The sequence below is a fragment of the Manacus vitellinus genome, unplaced genomic scaffold (genome assembly GCF_001715985.3).
Source record: "Manacus vitellinus isolate BGI_N305 unplaced genomic scaffold, ASM171598v3 scaffold_20_pilon, whole genome shotgun sequence".
In the NCBI taxonomy this organism is placed as follows: Eukaryota; Metazoa; Chordata; class Aves; order Passeriformes; family Pipridae; genus Manacus; species Manacus vitellinus.
This window is the reverse complement of record NW_021939471.1, coordinates 3,616,853-3,637,913: the sequence shown is the minus strand read 5'-3', so window position 1 is coordinate 3,637,913 and position 21,061 is coordinate 3,616,853. Positions and strand designations below refer to the sequence as shown.

Sequence of the window (21,061 nt, the reverse complement as noted above, 5' to 3'; positions counted from 1 at the left end):
ACCCAGCACAGCAACTACTCAGGTGTTTTGTTCTATGGCACTTTGGTGCCTGGGGTTAGGCTGTTGTGGATGCTGTGGGTAGCTTGTGCACACACCAAAGCTGAAGTGATACTAGCAAGAAAACTTAATAAAGATACACTTCAGCTGTAGAGGCTCATGTGTTGGCTGGGCTGGAATGGCAGGGGATTAATGCATTGGCCTTTCAGCCTTGCTGTTTATAAATTATTATTTGACTTGTTAGATAACAGCACTGAAACAGACCTGTAGAACTTGATTTCTCCACTGATATATATGTGCATATCTCTGAAAGCAACATTAAGCTGATAAATAGAAGCCTCAGAAGAGCCAAAACCAGTAAGACAGATGTGTGCTTCATCTCAGCTTATTATCAATTCATCTCATATTCTGTTTGCAAAGTGTAGGCAAAGGTGATATGCAGAAAAGTATAAAACCTTCTTGAAACTTAGTGCAGGCTTCAAATCCCGAGTAAGGTCACAAGTTACTGCTTTTTAATGATGGTTAAAAGTCCCAGGAGAGAGAGAAGCTCTGGGAAGGTGAAGGGCAGTCTGACATGCATCTTGTCCCTGTAGTTCCTCCAGGACAGCTCCAAAAATGAGCTGTAACGTGCAAGTAGGTATTCTGGGCAGAGGGTGTCTGACTCAGGTCTGTTGGCCATTTCTCAGTGGGTAATTATTTGGTTGAACTAGATGAAAGGGCTGCCCACTGTGAGGTGTCTTGTCTGGAAGTCCTCTCCCATTTCTCATTAGTAATGGCAGTGAAACCAGTCTTCCACCTCTGATGTGGTTAGTAAATGAAGAGGTGGGTTTCAGTCTCAGTTGTGGTTACAGTATAAGGCTGTCTGGGTGCTGCAGGCAAACCTCAAAGAATGGAGTGTAACTGCATTGTGTCAGTTCCCAGTAATTACACTGGAAGTCGAAGGTGTTCGTGAGTGTTGGTGCATGGAATGTGCAGTGGTCTGAGTAGGGAGAGGAAGGCTGAAGAAGATAGAAGTGAGAAGTGGCCAGGGTTCAGTGGGTGAGCTTGGTGCTTGCCTTCACATTCCCACAGAAGGATACAGGGATGTCCATGGATGTTAATGGGCTACCACTCTGCCAGAGTATGGTGAGGCAGCAGGAGACACAGTGGGCAGTGGCCTCTGGCTGGAAGGAGTGGGATGGTGATACAAGGAAACCTTGAAAGTGATGACAGGTGCGGGACCACGTGAAAAAAATTACCTATGGTTTTCTCCTTTTTCTAACTCCCTTCTGTCTTTGTTTTTCCTTCAGATCTATTTTGACTGGATTGTTCCCTACGTCGTCAGGTACTATCTTTGTGTGTGGCAAAGACATCAGGACTGACCAGGAGGTCATCAGGAAGAACATGGGGGTGTGTATGCAGCACAACGTGCTCTTTAACTACCTCACCACGAAGGAACACCTGCTGCTCTACGGGTACATCAAAGTCCCTCACTGGAGTAAAGAGGAGCTCTACCAAGAAGTGAAGAGGTATAAAAACAGCAGGTTTGGAGAAGAGAGAGAAATTGTAGTGTGGTAGTGTCAGTGTCACTACAAAGCACAAATTAATGGATTTGAGGAGAGTTGCAGATCTGGTTTAAGGTTCAAATGATACCTTGGTCCGACTGCAGGAATTTTTTGATACCTGTGGCTGTAAAAAAACAGTGTCTCCTCTCCAGGAGGTTTACAAGCTTCTGTGGTAATTCTTTGGAGATGAATTTATAGGGGTAAGGGTCTAGTCCTTGCTGCTTTACAGTTTTCCTCTGAAAAAGATTTAATCAACCAGTCAGAAAGATGATGTTGGCTTTATTGGTTCTGCAGAGAAGTGAAGCAGCCAGAACATCCCAAGGAGTTTGAATCTTGATGTCTCAGTTGATGGGGTTGAGCCTTTAACCTTGACTTGTCAGATGGAAACTTTGAAAACTTCCTAAAAAATGTTTTAAATTAAAGTCCCGATGACTGAGCTACAGGGTGACTTGTCTCCCTGTTCTGTGATCACTCAGTAGAGCAGACTATACTTGAGCAGTTTTTCATTTGCAGTTATGGGGGTTTTTTGGGTATTTTCAAATTCCCTGCTTTTAAAAGATGCCTGAAGGACAACCTTTTGGGGTTGTTTTTCCTTTGTTTTCCAGGACCTTGAAGGAGACTGGGCTGTACAGCCACCGTCACAAGCTGGCTGGCACTCTGTCTGGGGGGATGAAGAGGAAGTTATCCATAGCCATTGCTCTCCTGGGTGGATCAAGGGTGGTGATACTTGATGAACCAACCACAGGGGTTGATCCATGCTCCCGGAGGAGTATTTGGGAAATTATCTCCAAGAATAAAAAAGGTATCTTGATTAAATGAGATACTGCCCAGTGGTGAGGGGACTTTGTGTCACTTTTGCAAATACGGGATCAGTGGCTTTGAACTGTGGGTTTTGGAGGGCAAAGAGAAAGAACTGTGGGAGACTGGGATTTTGCAGGTCTGGAGGGTGCATCCTGGTTGGTTTCTGTAAATTCAGTGTCACTTGAAAAGTAACTTTACCATAACACACAATTTACAATACAGTAACTTTCAGCTTCTCTCTGCTGTCGCCTTTCATCCAATATGACTAATAACTACAAAAAAATGCAGTTGATTTTCACCTGATACTCACTGTCCCCTCACTCATCAAGGCTTCCACCTGTCTCAGGTAACCACGTGTGTTCACTCTGTGGTGGCTGACATCAGCTTTGTGTTTTCCAGGCAGAACCATCATTCTCTCAACACATCACTTGGATGAAGCCGAAGTTCTGAGCGACCGAATCGCCTTCCTGGAGCATGGAGGGCTTAAATGCTGTGGTTCACCTTTCTACCTCAAGGAAACCTTTGGTGATGGATACCATCTGACACTCACCAAAAAGAAGGTTTGTGTCTGAGCTGGTCTTAGAGCTGGAGTTCTCTCTCTGAGGGAGCCATCCAGGCTTGTTGAGGGATGTAGGCACTTAGAGCTGTACTGACAGGAGCTGAGTGACAGATCCAAGGATAGCAGTACCAAAGAGCTGTTGAGGATCTGGATGTGGGCATGCTGCTTCTCAGTGAGAGATGCCCACAGAACACGTGTCCCTGCTTTCCTCAAAGCAGAGGGAGGCTCTCCACTCTCCAGCAAGGCCACCAGAACAGCCTCCATGGCCCTTGGAAACAGGAATGTCAGTGCTCTGCTTTGTTGAAAAAGAACGGGGTCTCCTTGAGTGTTAAAGACAAGGCTGGATGCAGACTGTGAACTCTGGAGTTCAGAGGAATAAAGCAGATGGAAAGAGTCCATCCACACTGTCTGGCCTGAGGCAAAGTGTTCTGCTTGCAAGGAGTGAGGAACTTTGCTCTTGACAGTGTTCATTAGAGTGCTGTTGGTGAGCCCAGCACACAGAATAATGAGCAGATACCATGGGAGACCAGTCCCTCTTCCAAATTGCTGGCAGTAGAGATAGAGAAAATGAAGAAATACCCATGTGCAAGCCTTGTTTTTCTTGGGAAAGAGAGTGTGTGTATGCTGGCAGCCAAGCTCAGGTGGCAGCTCCCTGGTGGCCAGGATTTTTCTCTGTTATACCACAAACCCTTGAGCCAGTGCAGAGTGGCTGATTGAGCCCAACCTCAATCCCTGTAGGCAGAGGGAGCCCAGCAAGGTTTTGGATGGACCAAGATGGGCTCAGTGCCACATCCCTTTTCAAGGGACAGAAACCCCTTTTCATCTGCTTTTGCTATTTACCTTGGAGTGTTGAGTACTTGGTCTGAGATCACTTCTGGATTATGCTCTGGGACAGGATTTGGGCTACATCCTGCAGGAGGAAGTTTGACCTCATAGCTCTCTCAGTAACCACAGATTGTTTTCCTCCTTTTTCAGAACATGATAGAGGAGTGTGACACCTCAGCAGTGACCTCTTTGATTCAGTCCCATCTTCCAGAGGCTTATCTCAAGGAGGATATTGGTGGAGAGCTCGTGTACGTGCTTCCCCCCTTCAAGTCCACAGTCTCGGGGGCCTACCAGGCGCTTCTCAGAGCCCTGGAGAGCAGCTTGAATGATCTGCACCTTGGCTGCTATGGGATTTCAAACACGACTGTGGAAGAGGTATGAGCTCAGGGTCCACTGGATGTAAGGAAATGTTATGGAGATTCATTTCACAGCTCTGCTCCAGCTCTGCTTCCTGGGCTAGATGGTGGTATGTTTTGGATGTGGGAGTTTCAGGCAGGGAAGAAGTGGTTTGGTTGTACAGCGAGTTACACTTAGGAACACACGAGTGTGTAGGTGTATCCATAAATCTCTACATATACTAATGCACAAAGTTTGCCACTGTCTCACCTTGCTAACAGCTCAGAAAATGAGATACTGGAGTTAGACTAAGGAGAGAGGGCAATGATGTGTTTCCCCTGGAAGTATTCTCCTGGCCTCCATGCCTCTGGAGATGGGAAGGAGTCAGCAAACCATCTAAATGATGGACTTGGGCATGAATGCTGAAATTGCTGTGTTGTACAAGTGAGTCACCTGGTGCATCTTAGCACAGGCACCTTTCTTCCCATGGGAAATCTTTGGTCAAATAGACACATTTAATTGCATCAGAAACAAAAAGTAAATTACGGGCAGTGATGACCCTTGTCTTGCAGAAAGGAAGAAGGGAGATTGTTGCCTTTCTACTCAGAAATGGTTTCTTGCTTTTAAGGTGTTTTCCCAAGGTAGCAAGAATAAGTTATACATCATGTACCATGTGCAGCTTGGGTGCCATGGCTGCACAGTCCCAGCCAGGAGGCAGTGGGGCTGTCAGAGGCTAGAGGGAAAAATATTCCAGGGAAACAGCTCTCCCTGTTTCTTCCCTGGTGCCATGCAGAGAACTTCTGTGTGCTGCTCACTGTGTGGGCGTGGAGGGAGTAGGGTTATGTAGGGCCTGAGATGAAGTGTAGCCCTGTTCACACCTACTCACTGGCCACAGAGCAGGTGGTTCTAGGACAAGGTGAGTCCAGAGGGCAGCTGCAAAGGTTTGATTTTCCACTGCTGCAGCAGAAGAGAGACAGGAGGTGACAGGGAGCTGGACAACAACAATTTTACACTGATAAAAACAGAGCACAAATGGAATAGAAAGAGGATTGTAATGCACAATCGCTGCACCATCTACAGCTATGAAACAGAAGAGTGGATTCTGGTTATTGTTTTGGTAAATGGAGTCATTTGGACAAATTTTCCTTCATATTTTCTTGCTCTAGGTGTTTCTCAATCTGACAAAAGAGCTGGTAAAGGACCAGCAAGAAGATGCTGCACTGCCCCACCAGCTGCCTGGAGCCAGTGGTCAAAGTGGCAGTGACGGAATGTCTGTGAGCACAGACACCTTCACAGACAGAGACGGTACTCAATTACCTCCGGGTTTTATTCCAGATCTATCACAGATGCAAACAGTGACAGATGGACTGATTTGAGCTCCCTGTCTTCTTTCTTTGTTGAAAACTACATTTCATCCAGCCAGGAATCAGAAAACCAATAAATCACTGGAAATACAGCACTCATCAGTTCTTTAGATCCCCTGGTTTGGAACAGTCTGAATCACAGGATAAATTACAGAGGGGTTTTGTTTGCATCTGCCTTCCTTTAAATTGATCCAGGTTTTAAGCTAATCAAATACAGCATGTGGGTGAAAGAGTAAATGTGTACCTCTGAAAGTAATTGCTGTAATAGATGTAGCGGATTATTTCTCCATAAGTAGCAGAATTGGAAAGAAACTTTGTGGAAACCCCTTAGTCTGTTGGAAAAGCAGCACAGCTCTGAGCTGGCTCCTCCTTGCTACTTTTTGCTGTGTCCCAGATGTTGCTGTATGGTAAAGGAGCCCAAAGGACCAGACAGTGTGATAAATTCGCATTCAGAAGAGGATCAAGCTACACCACTGTCCCTGAGGGCTTGAGAGCTGCTAAAGGTGGCACAACCCCAAAATGGCCAAATACCTGGTTGAAATGCTTTCTTGGAGTAGAAACATTTCTTTCTACTTAACACCATTTATAGTTAGGGAGGCATCCGAAGGTCAACTCAGAGGTATTTTTGTACTCAGTTCTCAAAGCTGACCTGCAGCGTAAATGTTACTGTAAACAGTCACTCAAATGTGTAGAGAAGTGTTTTGTGTCACCCTTAAACAGAAGATTGAAAAGGATTTGCTTCATGTTGTATTATATAGGTTAATATTTCATGAAGAGGAATAGGTTGCACAGGATTTGGCTCTGCCACAAAATCTGTCCATGCACAAGGTCAAGTGGTTTGTGCTCATTTTCTTATTTCAGGATTAATTCTGTTATAGATTTGTCTGAGGACTTGTTTTTTAAATGATGAAAAATTTCAGTTTGTAAATCCAAGAATAATATGCTTCCCCTGTAAGTTGTAGTTGGGTAGGAAGGATGTAGATAACTTAGAGCATCTGGAAGCCTGTATTTCTCTTGCAAGGTCCCAAACTGAAAATCAGTACCTGTACACATTTGAATGAAATAAAAAGACTGGTGTTACATGAGCTTAAGACTCAAGCCAGAATCTGAGTCCTGTCCCAAGCCTGACCCTGTGCATGTTCCAGCTTAGTAGTTTTGATTTTTCATCTTTAAAGGTGTGCAGGAAGAGAAATGTACTCCCAGAGTACTATTCCCTGCACTGCACAAATACTGTTCCATGACAAAATGCCTTCCTTTGTACCCAGACCAGCTCCTGATCAGATCCAAAAGCCTGCAGGGTTTGCCACTGCTGCTGAAGAAGACTTCAGCTTTGTTCATCAAGAGATTCCACCACACCCGGCGGGATGTCAGAGGCTTCATCGCTCAGGTCATCCTCCCAGTCCTCTTTGTGATGGCTGCCATGGGACTTGGGACACTGAGAACCAAGGAGACCGAATATCCCGAGCTCCTGCTGTCCCCCTCTCTGTATGGCACATCTGACCAGGCAGACTTCTTTGGGTGAGTGGTGGTCTTGGTGACTCCTAAACACATTGGGTTATAACGAGCCAGATTTGCCTTCAGGATTATTTCTAAGCATAGCCAGTGGAGAAGTGTTAGTGTAGTTATGTTATGCAGTTATGTAGAAATCCTGTCCTAAGGGATCTCTGGGGCAGATGGCTTGGTTCAGACCAGCAATTAAAAAGCTCCAGGAGAACAACCTCTTAGTTGGAATTAGCTATGAAATGTGTGAAGAATATTCTTGGTGTTTCCATTGGAGTCCTCTGGCCCTTTGACTGCCACAGGGATTGTCTTAATATATACACACTCTTGCCCCAATGAGAAATGGAGATCCCTGCATCAGTTGTTGCTAACATTACAACTCTGGGACTAAAATTCTATCCATCCTGTGAGCTGTCTGCATCACCCTCCTCTCTGTCAGTACAGAACATGCTTTCCTGCCTAGGCCCAGCTAGTCCAAGCCACACAGGCAATTTGAAGAGCATGTGCTTCTCCAGAGTGATTAAGATGTCTCCATTGAATTACTTCACTGTGCTTAAAAATCCTATTACCAAAATGATTATAATTTGTATCATCCTGTTTTCATGTTTTGAACTTCTTTCTTTCTGCAGTGGTTCTCAGCTCTAAGTCAGAAATATAAAATTTAGCTCTAAAGCAAGTGTGCCTGCTCTAGATGTCCTTTCCCAGGACTGCTCATGCCTTTCTACTTCAATCCTGATAGATGGGGGAATGAGCCAGAGCTGCATGTCCAAGTCCTCTGTTCCTAATGTTCCCAGCTTCTCCTGATGGATCATTGCTAGAGAGCTGGGGCAGAACCAAGGAGCTTCTTGAATGACCAAAGCCAAATGGGTGTCACAGAGGAGAGAGCTGATTGAGACAAGGCTGGAAGTAGTGCCTGCAAATTGCAGTAGTTGCATTTTCCCTGGAAATAGAATCTTGATTGTCCAGAATTTCATCAGTATTCTTGCTTGGATCCAGAGGCACTGGAGTAGCTCCAGGTGTTGGGCAGTCCTTTTAACCAGTGTGACTGTCCTCATGTACTGCGTGTATTTCAGTGATGTTTCCAAAAATATTTATTGAACACCTTAAATAAATCCTGTTTCATTCAAACAATTTTCCTCTGCTTAGTAATAGTGGAAGTTCTTTGAACCTTTTCCTGTTTTCTTTTTTTCTTTGTAAAATCTTAGGAATTTTAATGAAACCACGAGTGCTTTAGTTGCTTCGATGCTTGCTTTCCCTGGAACGGATAACACGTGCATGAACAAAAGCAATTCGTAAGTAGTTGTTGGGTTTTTTCCCACTTAAACTCCAAATCTGCAAGGTAATTGGCATGACTTTATTAGCCATTAGACCTTAATAACCATCTTTGATCATCTTCAGAATTTTCATGCATTGGTGCCACCTGCAGAGAAAAGGCTCTGCCTGTCTCCAGCTTGGCTTGCAGACTCTTTCAGCTCCTTAGGAGGGGCTCACTGGCCATTTGCTTGTGCTCTCACAGGCTGGGGCTGGTGGGATGTGAGTGAGCTGTGAGCTATGTAGACCTGATTGGTGTAAAGCAGGCCTCAGCCCTGCTGAGAGCTTGGAGTGAAGGATTGAGTCTGCCAGCCCAGAACTGTAGATGTTCTTAAAGGCAGGAAACTACACTGTGCTTTAAGGAGTTCCACATGGCCCCGGGACCCTGACACTGGTGTTCTTTGCTTGCTTCAAGTATTCACCACCACAAGTGGACTCCTTTATTGCTATGAATAGTGAGGAAGCAGCTTTGGTGCTTTGGAACAGGATACCAGGATGAATCAAGCAATGCTCATCTCTGGGAAGTGGTCCTAGCTGTCCCAATAATACCAGTTATATTGTGAGCCCACACAGCAAGTTCTCAGCAGAGCTTTGGTTACCTCTGTCTAAAAGCTGTGCCATGAAGGCTGGTTCATTTTGGGCTCTGCAGATAAATTCTCAAGGAACTGGGCAGACTTGCATGCTCGTATGTGCCACGTATCTGCTGGCAAATATTTATCCTGGGAATTAACAGTGACAGCCTGGGCAATAGAGTCCATCACAGGTCTGCCCAGCTATTGCCAGGACAACAGCCCTTATTTCTGGGCTCTTTTGAGATGCTTTTGGCCTTTGTCTGCCAACTCCTTGCACTGTCTACTGTAGGAAAAGTGGTGTCTAGATTCTTTCTGAGCAACTGAGTGAATCCAGGCATAGGGAGCAGCGAGGGCTCTCTGCTGAGAGGCACGGGAGCAGCAGGAGGAGGGGTATTCCCTGAAGTGCCCAGAGCTGACAAGAAGGTCTGCTTTTCTGCTGAAGCTGCTCAACTGGCAGCCTTGCTGTCATTAAACATGACAGCAATTAGCTTCGTTTGCACACCTGAGCATGGAGAGCCTCAGAGGAAAATGTGTTCATTTTCAGGCAGTGTTTGACAGAGGACATGCTTGGCCAGTGGATTACCAGTGGAGACCAGGGAACTAAGTATTCTGCCTGCAACTGCACAAATGGCATCCAGGTAATTTGGATAAACCCAAAAGTGAGGGGTCCTGGGGGGATTTTGGGGGGGCCTTGTATGTTGGGAATGGTTTTATGGGCAGGCACGACGCTAAGGGTGACTCAGCGTTCAGAATCCTCCTGTCTCTCTTTGGCCTTTTTGATTTTGTACACTGGATAACCACTGTCTGCACCAGCTTGGGGCCAGGAAAGGAAACAGCATCCTCATAAGATTCACACTCTAATGTACCTGCCCCACTCCCCGTGGTGGAAAAAGGTTTAATGGTGTTTTTGAATGTCATTTGATTGTCCCATTTAGCAGAGGTGAGTGTGTATTCAAGAGGAAAATTTCATCTTATACAAGCACTGTCATTATATAAAAGCACAGCTATTATTGCTGCTTGCTCTTCAGAATTTAACTTTATGCAAAGTCTTGATCTGCTCCTTGCTATAAAAAATTATGATTAATAATATTAATTATTTGCATTATGAGGGTACATACAGAGTCAGATAAGGGCACTGCTGGGCTTAGTGGGAAAGAGGCAGATTCTGCCCCAAGGGTGTTACAGTTTTACAGTTCAGTTTGGGGTTGAGCTCTCCTTCCTCCAGTGCTGTTCACCTGTCTTCAACTTTTTTCTAGTAGAAAATCAGACTTGTGGCACAGTGTGAAGCTATTTGTAAGATAAAGGATGTACTTAGTTGAACATTCTTAGTCATTCTTTAAAATGCAGCTATTTTCTGCAGTTTTCTGGACGTACACTTAATTTCACATCATTAAAAGTATTGGCATAATTTCTCCAGTAAGTCAGGATAATGTTCAAAGCTGATTCTCACCTCCAATGGGCACAGGCAGGTGTTCCTCAGCATGGGGGAAACTGTTCTATGTATTCTGATGAACACATACACAATGGGGGAGTGCAGGGCTTTTGTTATGGATGAGCTGAAGGAAGCAGCCAGCGTGCTGTCTGGCAGGACACTTCAACCTCATGAAACAGTCCATGTGACTTTGACCCTCACCATATTAAATTATATATTCAGAACTAATTCAAGGTTTCTCTGAAGCCCAGGAAAACATTCCCAGTGACTGACATTAAAGCAGAAATGTACTGTGTAGCTGCTGTGAAATGGAAGATGAGAGTTTGAGGCCACCACAGTTTTCTGCTCTGTGAGTTGTTTTGCCCTCTGCAGTTGTCTGTGCAGTCACTCTGCTAAGTAGGATCAGCTTTAATTCAGCCAGAATCTTCGTGCATAGCATGAAGTACATTTCAAGGTCTCACTGATGTCAGTAGAACTGAAGTGTAGATTTAAGCCAAGGTTGTTTTTAAGCACTTCCCTAAACATGCTGGGGACAGTATGCAGGGATGTGTGCTGTGTGTCTGCGCACACTGCTTTCTGAAGGATCAGCTTCTGTAGGAATCAGTCTCAGGACCAGAATGTTGCCATTGCCTGCTCTCAATCCTGTCCTGATGTGGTAATTTTTAGTTAAAACGCAAACACTAACATTTTTCTTCATTTGTCTCTGCTCAGACATGTCCACAGATGAACTACACTCCCCCTCACAGAAGGACCTTCTCCACACGGACACTTTACAACCTTACAGGGCACAATGTGGAGACCTATATCCTGGCAACCACCAAAGACTTCCTGCAGAAACGGTACGGCACAAACCTCCCGTCCCTCTCTCAACTGCACTGGGAGCAGCCTCTTACACCTGTCATGTCCCTGTGCTTGGAGAGGTGACAGTGCAGTGGGTGTTAGAAGGGCCTCTCTGGGAATCTGGTGAAGGGAGGAAAAGTGTCCTGCAATCAAGGAATTAAAGGCAAGTGCTCTGCTTGATCATAGCAGAGATAGCCCAGGGATAACGTGTCAGTCACTGGATATGTTGGGGCTGGATCTGCAGACAAGGCTTTGTCTGACTCAGAAATCTTTAAAAAGAGGAAAATCTGACTCAGCCTGTCACGAAGTAAACCCTGGGGAGAGACTTTCCTCCAAGTCTGAGACTCTGAAGAGCCTTGGTGTGTGCCTCACTTGAACAGGCACAGCCATGCCAGTGAAAGCAGAGGCTGAATGTTGCCTTGTGCCACGGGGCTGTTGGAGCTGTTAGTGTGTCTGGACTCTGCCACACAGCTGCACAGCAGGGCTTGGGGCAAAAGTAGCCTGTCACTAAGGTTGTCAAGGAGTGTGTTCATCTGCCACTGATAAACTGAGCTGTACACCTCCTGGGTAAGAAGCACTCGTCTTACTCCAGTGTGGCAGGCACGCAGGTTAGGAGTCCACACAGCTTCAGAATCTTTCTCAAAGGGAGGCTTTCAGCACAGTTTTGTGATTGTGTTGCCAAGTTTGTTTCTCTTTTCCCCCCCAAAAAAGGGCTCCTGCAGCAGTGGTGGCTTGGCCCCACACTGGGATAAGTTCTTTCAAGTCAAGCTGGAATTCCCTGGGGTGGCAGTGGCATGCACCAGCCAAAGGTATTAGAGTGTTTAGATAAGGGTAGCAATGCATTTCCCTCTGGTTTTCACCCAGGTATGGTGGCTGGAGCTTTGGGCTGCCTTTGACATCAGATCTCCAGTTTGATATCAAGCCAGTGCCCCCCAACAGAACACTGACCAAGGTAACTAATCTCCATCTCTCCTCCTGGCATGGGAAGCGTGGGATCCAGGGGAAGCGATGTCGAATTCATGGATATTGCAGGAAAGAAAGAGAAACCTCCTGAAATCTGCAGCTTGGCATGACAGAGATGACTTGCAGTTCATTTCCTCTTCTTTCCCCATTCTTCTTTATTGGTCTGACTTCTCTTGCTAGCAGGAGGCAATTTTTCTGCTGTCATAATTTTATTACACAGAGGTGAAAAGATCAATTAGTAGCACCTTTATCTCATGAGGGGATGTATGTACTGTAGTGAGGGCTGGCTGGTGCATTCTGATATGCCCATTCCTCTTGTTCTGCTCAATGAAAATGTTGTAAAGCACCAAGGCTGAAATCTGAGGTAGCAGGGAAATGCAAGAGAGCTGACAATATCCTGTGCCCTCACTGCAAAACCCAGCTGCCAGGAGAGTGTCCCTGCAGAAGCAGAACTGTTTGCAGAGAGGGCTCCAACAAAAGGGTTTATCATAGGTGAGAAAAGTTGTCTTGGGGAGGGAAGGGCTGTTGCTGAATGAGAAGGTGACAATTGGCTATTTTTTGCCCTAAAGCAGTTTTTTCCCCTAGTTTTTGAGGGGTGTTAGACACTGGGCTGCTCAGCTGCCTTGGGGAAATCCCCATGCTGATGTTCATCAAGTCTCAGCAACTTATTACAGAGAGGGAACCAAATTTCTGTACATGTGGTCACATCTCCAGCTGGTGCTGCTTCTCCCCCAGAAGGCAGGTGAAGCTGATGGGCCTCCTTGTGCTGAAAGAGTTCTGCTTTTATTTTATTCCTTGACATGGTTTAGTCATTGCTCTTTAACCTGCAGAGCTTATGACTTTAGATAGCAACCATGGAATGATTCACGTGTGCAAGCAGAACAAACCAAATGTTATCAGGAACATCTCTCCCAAATTGTTTCAATTTCTCAATTGTGTGCAGGTGTGGTACAATCCTGAAGGTTATCACAGCCTCCCAGCCTATCTCAACAGCTTGAACAACTTCATTCTTCGAGCTAACTTGCCAAAAAATGAGACATCCAAATATGGTAAGTGTTCCTTTACAGGAGCAGATAAATTCTCCCCTTTGAAGGGGATATCCTGGTTCTTTTGAAATCAATGACAACATTTACCTTGACTTCAATGAGGCCATTTCTTTATTCACAATTCTGCAATTCCTTTAAAAACAGAATTGAAAAGCATGAATAGATCACATAGTTCATTTGTCTTAGTCAGAGACTCAGGGGAGCTGGACAGGGAGGACCCCAGCTCCCACATAAAACACTTCATCCAAGAAATGCCAGTGGTCGCTCTTTGATTTATTGCTTCCCCTCATGGCACTGGAATAGCTGTCCTTGATACGTGCCCATTAGTTATGCATAGAAAAGCTACTTCAGGTCATCTCCGGGGGTGGTTTAGATTAGGAAATTTTAATATGTCACTCTTCTGCTGAGAGCAGCTCAGGGGGTGTGGGTATGTGTGTGCTTGTGTCTGAATGAGAGTGGGGAGACTGAGATTAAGTGAGAAATATAATTTTCGGCTGTATTTTTCCTCTGACACATGACATACACAGACCCAAGGAGCGTTAGTAGCCCATTTGGGGTTATCTCTTCTCGTAGCTTGGTAATGTACTGCAGCAACCCAAATTCCTGCTGATAAAGCAGGGCACCCTGTCTTTCCCTTTCCAGCATGGGCAGAAGCCTGTCTGTGTGTGCATGCCTGTCTCCAGACATGAAGGGGCTGCAGGGACAAGAGAGAGACTTATGCTGATGCCAATTTGAGAAATCTTATGCAGGAATTTTTGGGCTCTGCTAAGAGCAGCATTTGTGTGCAGAAATGCTTTCCTGATTGGCTTTCTTGGACAAATGGTGCCCTTCCAGCTGTATCCTGGTCAAGCCCAGCCCCCCTCACCTCAGTGTCCTGCCGTCCCAGGGGACACACAGATAGGTGACAGTGTTTCCTGGCTCACAGGACTGTTCCTCACTGACGTGTCTGGATTGAGCTAGAATGGAACAGGCACGGGTCTGAAGCTTTGAGTGTCACACCATGAATTAAAGAAACAGCAGATGCTGACTGCAAGTCAAACCAGCATGTCCTGCTTCCCACCTCACACACCAATGCACCGAGGGTCCCCTCACAAGTGGAACCAGTGCCTGGTCCCTCTCACCATCCCAAAACACCCCCCTCAGTTTGCAGTGAGCCCCCCAGGTCAGATATCCCAGAGCTGCAGCCCCTGCCTGGCTGTGAAGAGAGGAGACCCAAGCCAGGCTCTTCCAGTGGTGGGATCATCCCAGAGCAGCTGAATAATTAAGCAGAGAAGCTTCTTGCTCTGTCTTAGTATTCCCAACACAGGCTGTAGCAAGAGCAAAGGCAGGAAGCTCGTGTGAACAGCCAGGAAGTTTGCACAGGGAAAGTTTTATACCAGCAAAATAACGATTTTCAGTGGGAAAGAATAGCAACAGTTTTTATTCCATCTGTCCTGCTCCTTATGTGTTTTTGGAAAGAAGTGCTTAGTAGTAAATGACCAGACAGATAATTCTCTGCTTCCCACTAATCATCCAGGCCATAGAATGGGAGAAATAAAGTGAATGGATGAGGATGGCTCCCCTGAGGTAGAGTAAATCCAGTTTGAAATACAATTGAACAGACGTTCTGCGGGGTACGGTCCTGGCAGCTCAATCTATTTGTTGTTGTGACAAATAAATGATGGTTTAAGAACCATTGAAATGGCCAGATAAAAGTGTGTTGTCACTTCAGCAGCTGGAAAGAGGTGCCAGTCTTGCTTTGGAGGTTTGACTTAGATTGTGTATATTTTTTAAAAAAATGTATGAAAAGCTTTTTACCCTGTCACTAAGCAAGTCATAATAGCTTTTGACTTATGTATATTGTGCTTTCTCTTCTCTCAATCCCAACCAACAAAAAAGAGAAAGCATTGAAATGGAAATTTTGACTTCTAGCCTAAACTTCAGTAAAGGAAAATGGCTTTATAGTGAAGTATTAACAGATTAGACAGACAATATCCATCTTTCTCTCTCTCCCTTTTGGAGAAGGGAAACATTTCCTGTCTGTGAGTCTTTATCAGCAGTCCAAGATTTTAATTCCATCTCTCTCCCTGATGACAAGACTGAGGTTTGGGTTTTGGAGGTTTTTTTCCTCCAAAATTAATTTCTTATGAAATCCTCCTTTCAAATTCATTTGCTTAGTATGGCATTTGGTCAGCTAAACCCACGGGCTCCTCCTTCCTGATCCCCATGTCAGAGTGCTCATTCCTAGGGAAAATAACCCAGAATAATTCTTCGTCACCTAATTCCTCGTCTGGCACCTGGCTGTAAGGAGCTTAAACTCCAGAGGTGGGATGTTCTAGAAAATCTGTCTAGCAGCTCTCCCTGCGAACCAGAGCATTTACTGAAGTGCCTAAATATGAATTGAGAACTTCATTTTTAGGCACACAAACATCTAAACCCTTTCTCAGGTGCAGGAGTCTTAGAGGCTGGGCTGTCTCTTGGTGGGACCATGGCAGAGACCTGCACTGGAGGATGGAACTTGCCCACCAGAGCCCTCCCATGTTCTTCTTTTCAGTTTTGTAGGCACAGGTTGCCTCCAAACACAGCAAAATCACTGTGATGAACAATGTTAGTATATTTTGGGCTCAGTGTTCTCCTTGGTAAAGAAGTACTTACGCCAAATCTGAAGATACCTGCACACCAGCAGAGAATTTCTCTCTTGCAGTTTGTGCCTGATACAAACCCATTTTAAAGGATTTAAAAAAAAAAACAACAAACCGACAAATCCCAGGGACTTACTGATGCAGTAACTAGATTTTACTAGTTCCTTTGAACAAAGTGCTCTTTTTTTTGTTTTTCTTAAGAAAGGAATAGTTCAGAATTAACTCACTGCCACGCTGGGGACAAAAGTGTCTGTACCTTACTTGGGTTTATGCTCACATCTCCACAGTTCCCATATTGAGGAAGGCATATGTCACAGGAAGGTAATAGTTGTGAAGAAAGGCAGTAGGGAAAGATTTGTTTCTGATGATAAAAGAACAAATGGAATGAGGAGAGATCATCAAACAGCAGCTTTAAAATCAAACATATCCATCAGTTTTGAATGTGTCAGTGTTGAAAATCTAACCTGAAACAAGCATGTGCCTAATTTTAGGTGTGGGAGTGCTGAAGGGAATGATGCTGTCACCCAGACAGATGCACAAACAAGGCCTAGGGTTTGAATTTCAGATCTGCTGTGCAGCAAAGGGAAGTCATAGGAAAAATGTGAGTGCTCAAGATTCTGCCCAAGATCACATTGAGATGACAGAGCAGCACCTTTGATCTGCTTTTCTTCTCTACTCACAGTTTTCTGTATTGCTGTCAATATTACTGTCAATATCAGGAGCTGATGAAGAAAGCTTTAAATTGGACACATTTTCAATTTCTTTTCTTATTGTGGTTTTCTTTTTTCTTGGTAGGTATTTTCTTATCAGCTCACCCATATCCTGGAGGACAGAGTCAAGAGCAAGTAATGTAAGAGAATCCATTTGGCTGATGCCTGAATTCTTCAACTTCAAAAGGAGCAAATCAGCTTCCTGGAAACCATAAACCAACCTAAATTACTGAATACCTTTCTCTAAACGATGAAACTGTTCTCTCTTGTTCCCTCTATTCATGAATAGTGTCTTGCTTGCTACTAGAGCTGATTCCCATGAGGGTTTCTTTGCAGGATCCCATATAGATCTGGAGGCCACAGTTACGGCATCCCAGATTTGTGTGCTTTGGCACAATAATAATAATAATAATAATAATAATAATAATAATAATGCCATCATTTTCCTTTTGGCCCTTCAGCATTGTGACTCTGCCATGAGTCCTTTTTCTAGGCCTCATTAACATCAGCAAAGAGAGGAAAGAAAGGAAAGAAAGAAAGGAAGGAATTCTTCCCTTTGAGGGTGGGGAGGCCCTGGCACAGGTTGCCCAGAGAAGCTGTGGCTGGCCCCATCCCTAGAAGTGTCCAAGGCCAGGTTGGACAGGGCTTGGAGCAACCTGGGATAGTGGAAGGTGTCCCTGCCCATGGCAGGGGGGTGGAATGGGATGGTCTTTGAGATCCTTTCCAACCCGAACCGTTCCGTGATTGTTCCAGAGACAGGACCTTGTTGCTTCTGAGCTCTGAACAACCCTCTTCAGAGAGGGAAATCTGCCACTCTGACTCACCACATACATCCTTCTTCACTTTCTCCCCAGGCTCAACAGTTTACTCGACATCATAGTGTCCATGTCTGTTCTGGTTGGCTACTCTATCACGACAGCCAGCTTTGTGCTCTACATGGTCAAAGAGCATCAAACCAAAGCCAAACAACTGCAGCATATTTCAGGCATTGGGATGACAACCTACTGGGTGACTAACTTCGTTTATGATCTGGTAAATAATTCACATTCCTAAATGCACCAAGAGTAGCACTGCACAGCGGGGGGCGCTGGGGGGAAGTTCTTTATTTAAAGTTCATTGCCTAGACTTATTATTATTACTACCCAGAGTGTTACGTAGTGATTGTTCTCCAGGGCTCTGAGGACTATTAAGTGCGAACCACAACACTGGGTTCTGCCAAGCAAAGGCATTCCTTCTCTCTGGAGTGTGTGCAAAGCGCTGCACATTTGTCAGAGAGCAGCATGGAACAGGCTGGAGCTTGGTTCCCATTTGACATGGAAGCAGCCAGCTGCTCTTCTGCCAGTTGCAGGGCTGGATCCGCTGTCACACAGGCCCCACACATCTGGGGTGAGGCTTTGGGGCTCAAGGCTACAGCTGTGTTTGGGAACTCTGGGTGTATAGGGTGGGGCATTGCACACATCCTACAGCTGACACAACTCTCTTGGGCAAAAATCCATTTCTGGGTTGAATGATCTCTTTAAGATTATGTATTATAAAGGTTTTTAATCCAAATGCAGGTATATGTCTTCCAGGACCTGGGCAAGTTCCTTTTCATGGTGCTGTGTAGATTTGCCAGTTTGTTCCTTGTTGAGCTGCCCAGAACTGTGCTGCATTCCAGGGTGTGGGCATGCCCTTGTTCTCCCTGAAGTTCAATTTCCTCCTGGTACAGTGGGTTAATAGCCCTGCTGGAAAGCATTGCTGAGCTAAAAGGGTGAATATGCACAGTGTCTGGAGACTGAATGTCTTATGAGTTGCTCCCTGTGTGTAGGGTCAGACCCTCCCTCAGAGAACAGCCAGCACAGGCAAGCTCAGCTCATGAGCCTTGGCATTGCCAACTGTGCTGTAATGGGGATCAACTCCATGTATCCAGCAAATTTCTACTGAGGCAGTTCTGCTAGTGCCTAAAATCCCAGTGATATAATCACTTCCTGAAAATAAGGAATCTTCAAGGGCATTTGGGTGTCCAGCCCCCTTTGGTGCAGGGAGGGCTAAGGGCTGAAATCCTGTGGGGAGTGGAAGCCTTGACTCTTTCTGCAGAGCACAGCCAAAGCTTCTGGGTGTTCTGGTAACACCAACACACACCAACCAGGCAGTGACCAAAGCATCACAACTGCCTGCCTGGAGGGGTTGGGGTGGGAGTCAGCAGCACAAGGAGGGGCTGAAAAAGGGTCCGAAGGCAGCGTGGCTGCACCTGGCTTGGCAGCACAGCAGGGAGGATGGAGCAGGCCTGTGCCTGCCTCCCTGATCCAGGCACTCACCCCAGCACTGCATATTTGTATATCAGCCTGTGGAAAAATCCCTGGAGTCCCTGCACAATCAGTATTCAGCGGGCTGAAACTAATCCAGCACTCTCGGCAACTTGATATTTCTCAGTGAATCCCTGCCAGTAAATTCTGCTAAATCCCAAAGCTGGGGAAGAGAGGAACCTCTCAAGGCAGATGTTTGGAAGCTCTCTGGCTTGGCTCAACATTATAAAGACTAGATTTACAGGGCACAATGAAGTGGTCTGACTGCAAGGCTAACAGAAAACCCAAAGGGGCATTTTTTATTCACAACCTTTTCTTAAGGTATTTTCTGCCTGTGGTCCTCAGTGTTGAGGCTTTGCGGGAATTCACTTGCAAGCCTGGGGAGGACTGAGACCCACCTGTGTTTGGTTTCCCTTAGGATGCCCAAGCTGCACTTGTGGGACCAAATTCAGTCCTGGCTTTGTTCCTTCTGCATTGTTCTAGGGAAATGTTTAAGAACTGTTGTCCCAGTAACATCTTTTTAATATCATTTTGCAGGTACTTTTTATGGTCCCTATTGGACTCTCAGTAGGAGTTATTTCAGCCTTCCAGATCCCAGCTTTCTGCAACAACAGTAACTTACTGGCAGTATTTCTTCTGCTGTTACTGTTTGGGTAAGTGTGGAGTTCAGTTATTTAAGTATCCCTGCGCAGAGTGAGGAACTGGATATTGCAGGCTGCTGCAGCTTGAAATTCAAGGGGGGAATATGTGGGCTTTTTCCTTTGACACACACTTTACAAACAGTGACAAGTTACTCCTTGCAGGAGCAGGGAGGTGAACCATTGCTGCCTGCTTTATTCAAAGGAAACCCTATGTGAGGATATGGAAATATTCAAGGTCCCAGTGACAGCCCAAGCTGTAAGCAAATGCTTACTGAACTATGGCAAAGTTCAAGAGATAGAGACATTTCAATATCAGAGAGCAAAATAAACAGCAGCACAATTCAGGAAGACTTAGTCAAACTGTCTCCCTGCCTTTGAATCCTCCCGGCCCAGTCTGTTTGTTTTCAGGTGGGGTTCCATGTTCAAAGTATGTATTGTAAACTTTGTCTCCAAATTCTAACAGACACAAAGTCAGTTTTCCTTCTTTAAGCTCTGTAATGTGGAAATCTAGTCATGTGCCAAAACAGAACTGCTATGTTTTGTTCCATCCCTGGAAGAGTTCAAGGCCAAGTTGTATGGGGCTTGGAGCAACCTGTGCTAGTGGAAGGTGTCCCTGACCCTGAGAGGGGGGTGGGACTGGATGGTCTTTGAGGTCCCTTCCAACCCAAACCTTCTATGATTGTCTGATGTCTTCAGTTGTTTGCTTTCAAAGTAGCTTTTTGAGTTACTGTGGTGTTCTCTGCACTGTTGGTAATTCCTAGGTATGCATCATTTTCATGGATGTACCTGCTGGCTGGGTTCTTCAAGGAAACAGGGATGGCCTTCATCGTGTATGTCTGTGTCAACTTGTTCTTTGGCATCAATACCATTATCACGCACTCGGTTGTATTTCTGCTCTCCCAGGAAAAGGCCACGGACCAGGTAGAAGCCCTACTGATACTAAACCCCTGGTGAAACAGCAGGAGGCTTCTTGTGGGTTTGGTGGCTTTGATTGGGTCCTTTGCAGCTGGACATTAATCACAGGACTTGGGGTTCCCTACAGACAGGACACAAGTCACAAATGGATCCTGCTTGTCTGTAAATCTGCACCCCCAGCAGGGAAGAAAATGGTGATGACAGAGGGGAGAACACAAAAGGAGAGACAGAAAACTGGGGACCCTTTTTCTAGCTATCCTGGTGATGGAAAATGAAGGGCAGGAGCTGGGTGGAGATGTTTGATGGACACTTCAAAGCATTGCTGAGTTCTTGCAGCACAAACTGTGGGGAGTAACAACTAAATGTCGCTGCCCTGGGCCTGATGTGCTGCATTAAGCCAGCTTCAGCTCTCTGTCATCTAGATCTGTAATGCAGTCATCTTCTCCCTGCAAGAATGAAAAATGACTTAGAGATGGTGATGACTCCCTAAAGTAAAGCCTTCTCTTAAACTGAGATATCCCTGGGATAAAATGTACACCTTACACTTAGGTTCCTTTTTTATGGAGGGCAATTACTTTGTACAACAATAGCTGGGTTGGATTTTTCTCTCTAGCTGAACGGAGCTTATTCAGCAACCCCCTGGACTTTAGGGACATGCAGTTATGATCATCTTTCATCCCTCTGTGCCCCAATGGCAGGGAGTCAGTCTCTTTCCAAGCTAATTTACTGCCTCTCCACTTTGCCGTGTGCACTAATCCTTTCTTCTGCTAGAGATGTACCAAACCTTTACTGTGAGACT

The 21,061-nt window shown here is 45.4% G+C and overlaps 1 protein-coding gene across 1 annotated transcript in view; it reads left to right on the top strand.

Annotated features, from left to right (window-relative positions):
* ABCA12 (ATP binding cassette subfamily A member 12) overlaps window positions 1-21,061 on the top strand; it is an 82,250-nt gene that overhangs the window by 51,485 nt on the left and 9,704 nt on the right. Inside the window, exons 30-44 of the mRNA XM_018071936.3 lie at window positions 1,287-1,505; window positions 2,147-2,343; window positions 2,742-2,902; window positions 3,877-4,101; window positions 5,229-5,367; window positions 6,692-6,944; window positions 8,132-8,218; window positions 9,354-9,447; window positions 10,953-11,080; window positions 11,946-12,033; window positions 12,988-13,093; window positions 16,507-16,561; window positions 17,276-17,453; window positions 19,244-19,359; window positions 20,109-20,268. Of these exons, the coding sequence (XP_017927425.2) occupies window positions 1,287-1,505; window positions 2,147-2,343; window positions 2,742-2,902; window positions 3,877-4,101; window positions 5,229-5,367; window positions 6,692-6,944; window positions 8,132-8,218; window positions 9,354-9,447; window positions 10,953-11,080; window positions 11,946-12,033; window positions 12,988-13,093; window positions 16,507-16,561; window positions 17,276-17,453; window positions 19,244-19,359; window positions 20,109-20,268 (2,206 nt within the window). The remainder of the gene's footprint in view (window positions 1-1,286; window positions 1,506-2,146; window positions 2,344-2,741; window positions 2,903-3,876; window positions 4,102-5,228; window positions 5,368-6,691; window positions 6,945-8,131; window positions 8,219-9,353; window positions 9,448-10,952; window positions 11,081-11,945; window positions 12,034-12,987; window positions 13,094-16,506; window positions 16,562-17,275; window positions 17,454-19,243; window positions 19,360-20,108; window positions 20,269-21,061) is intronic.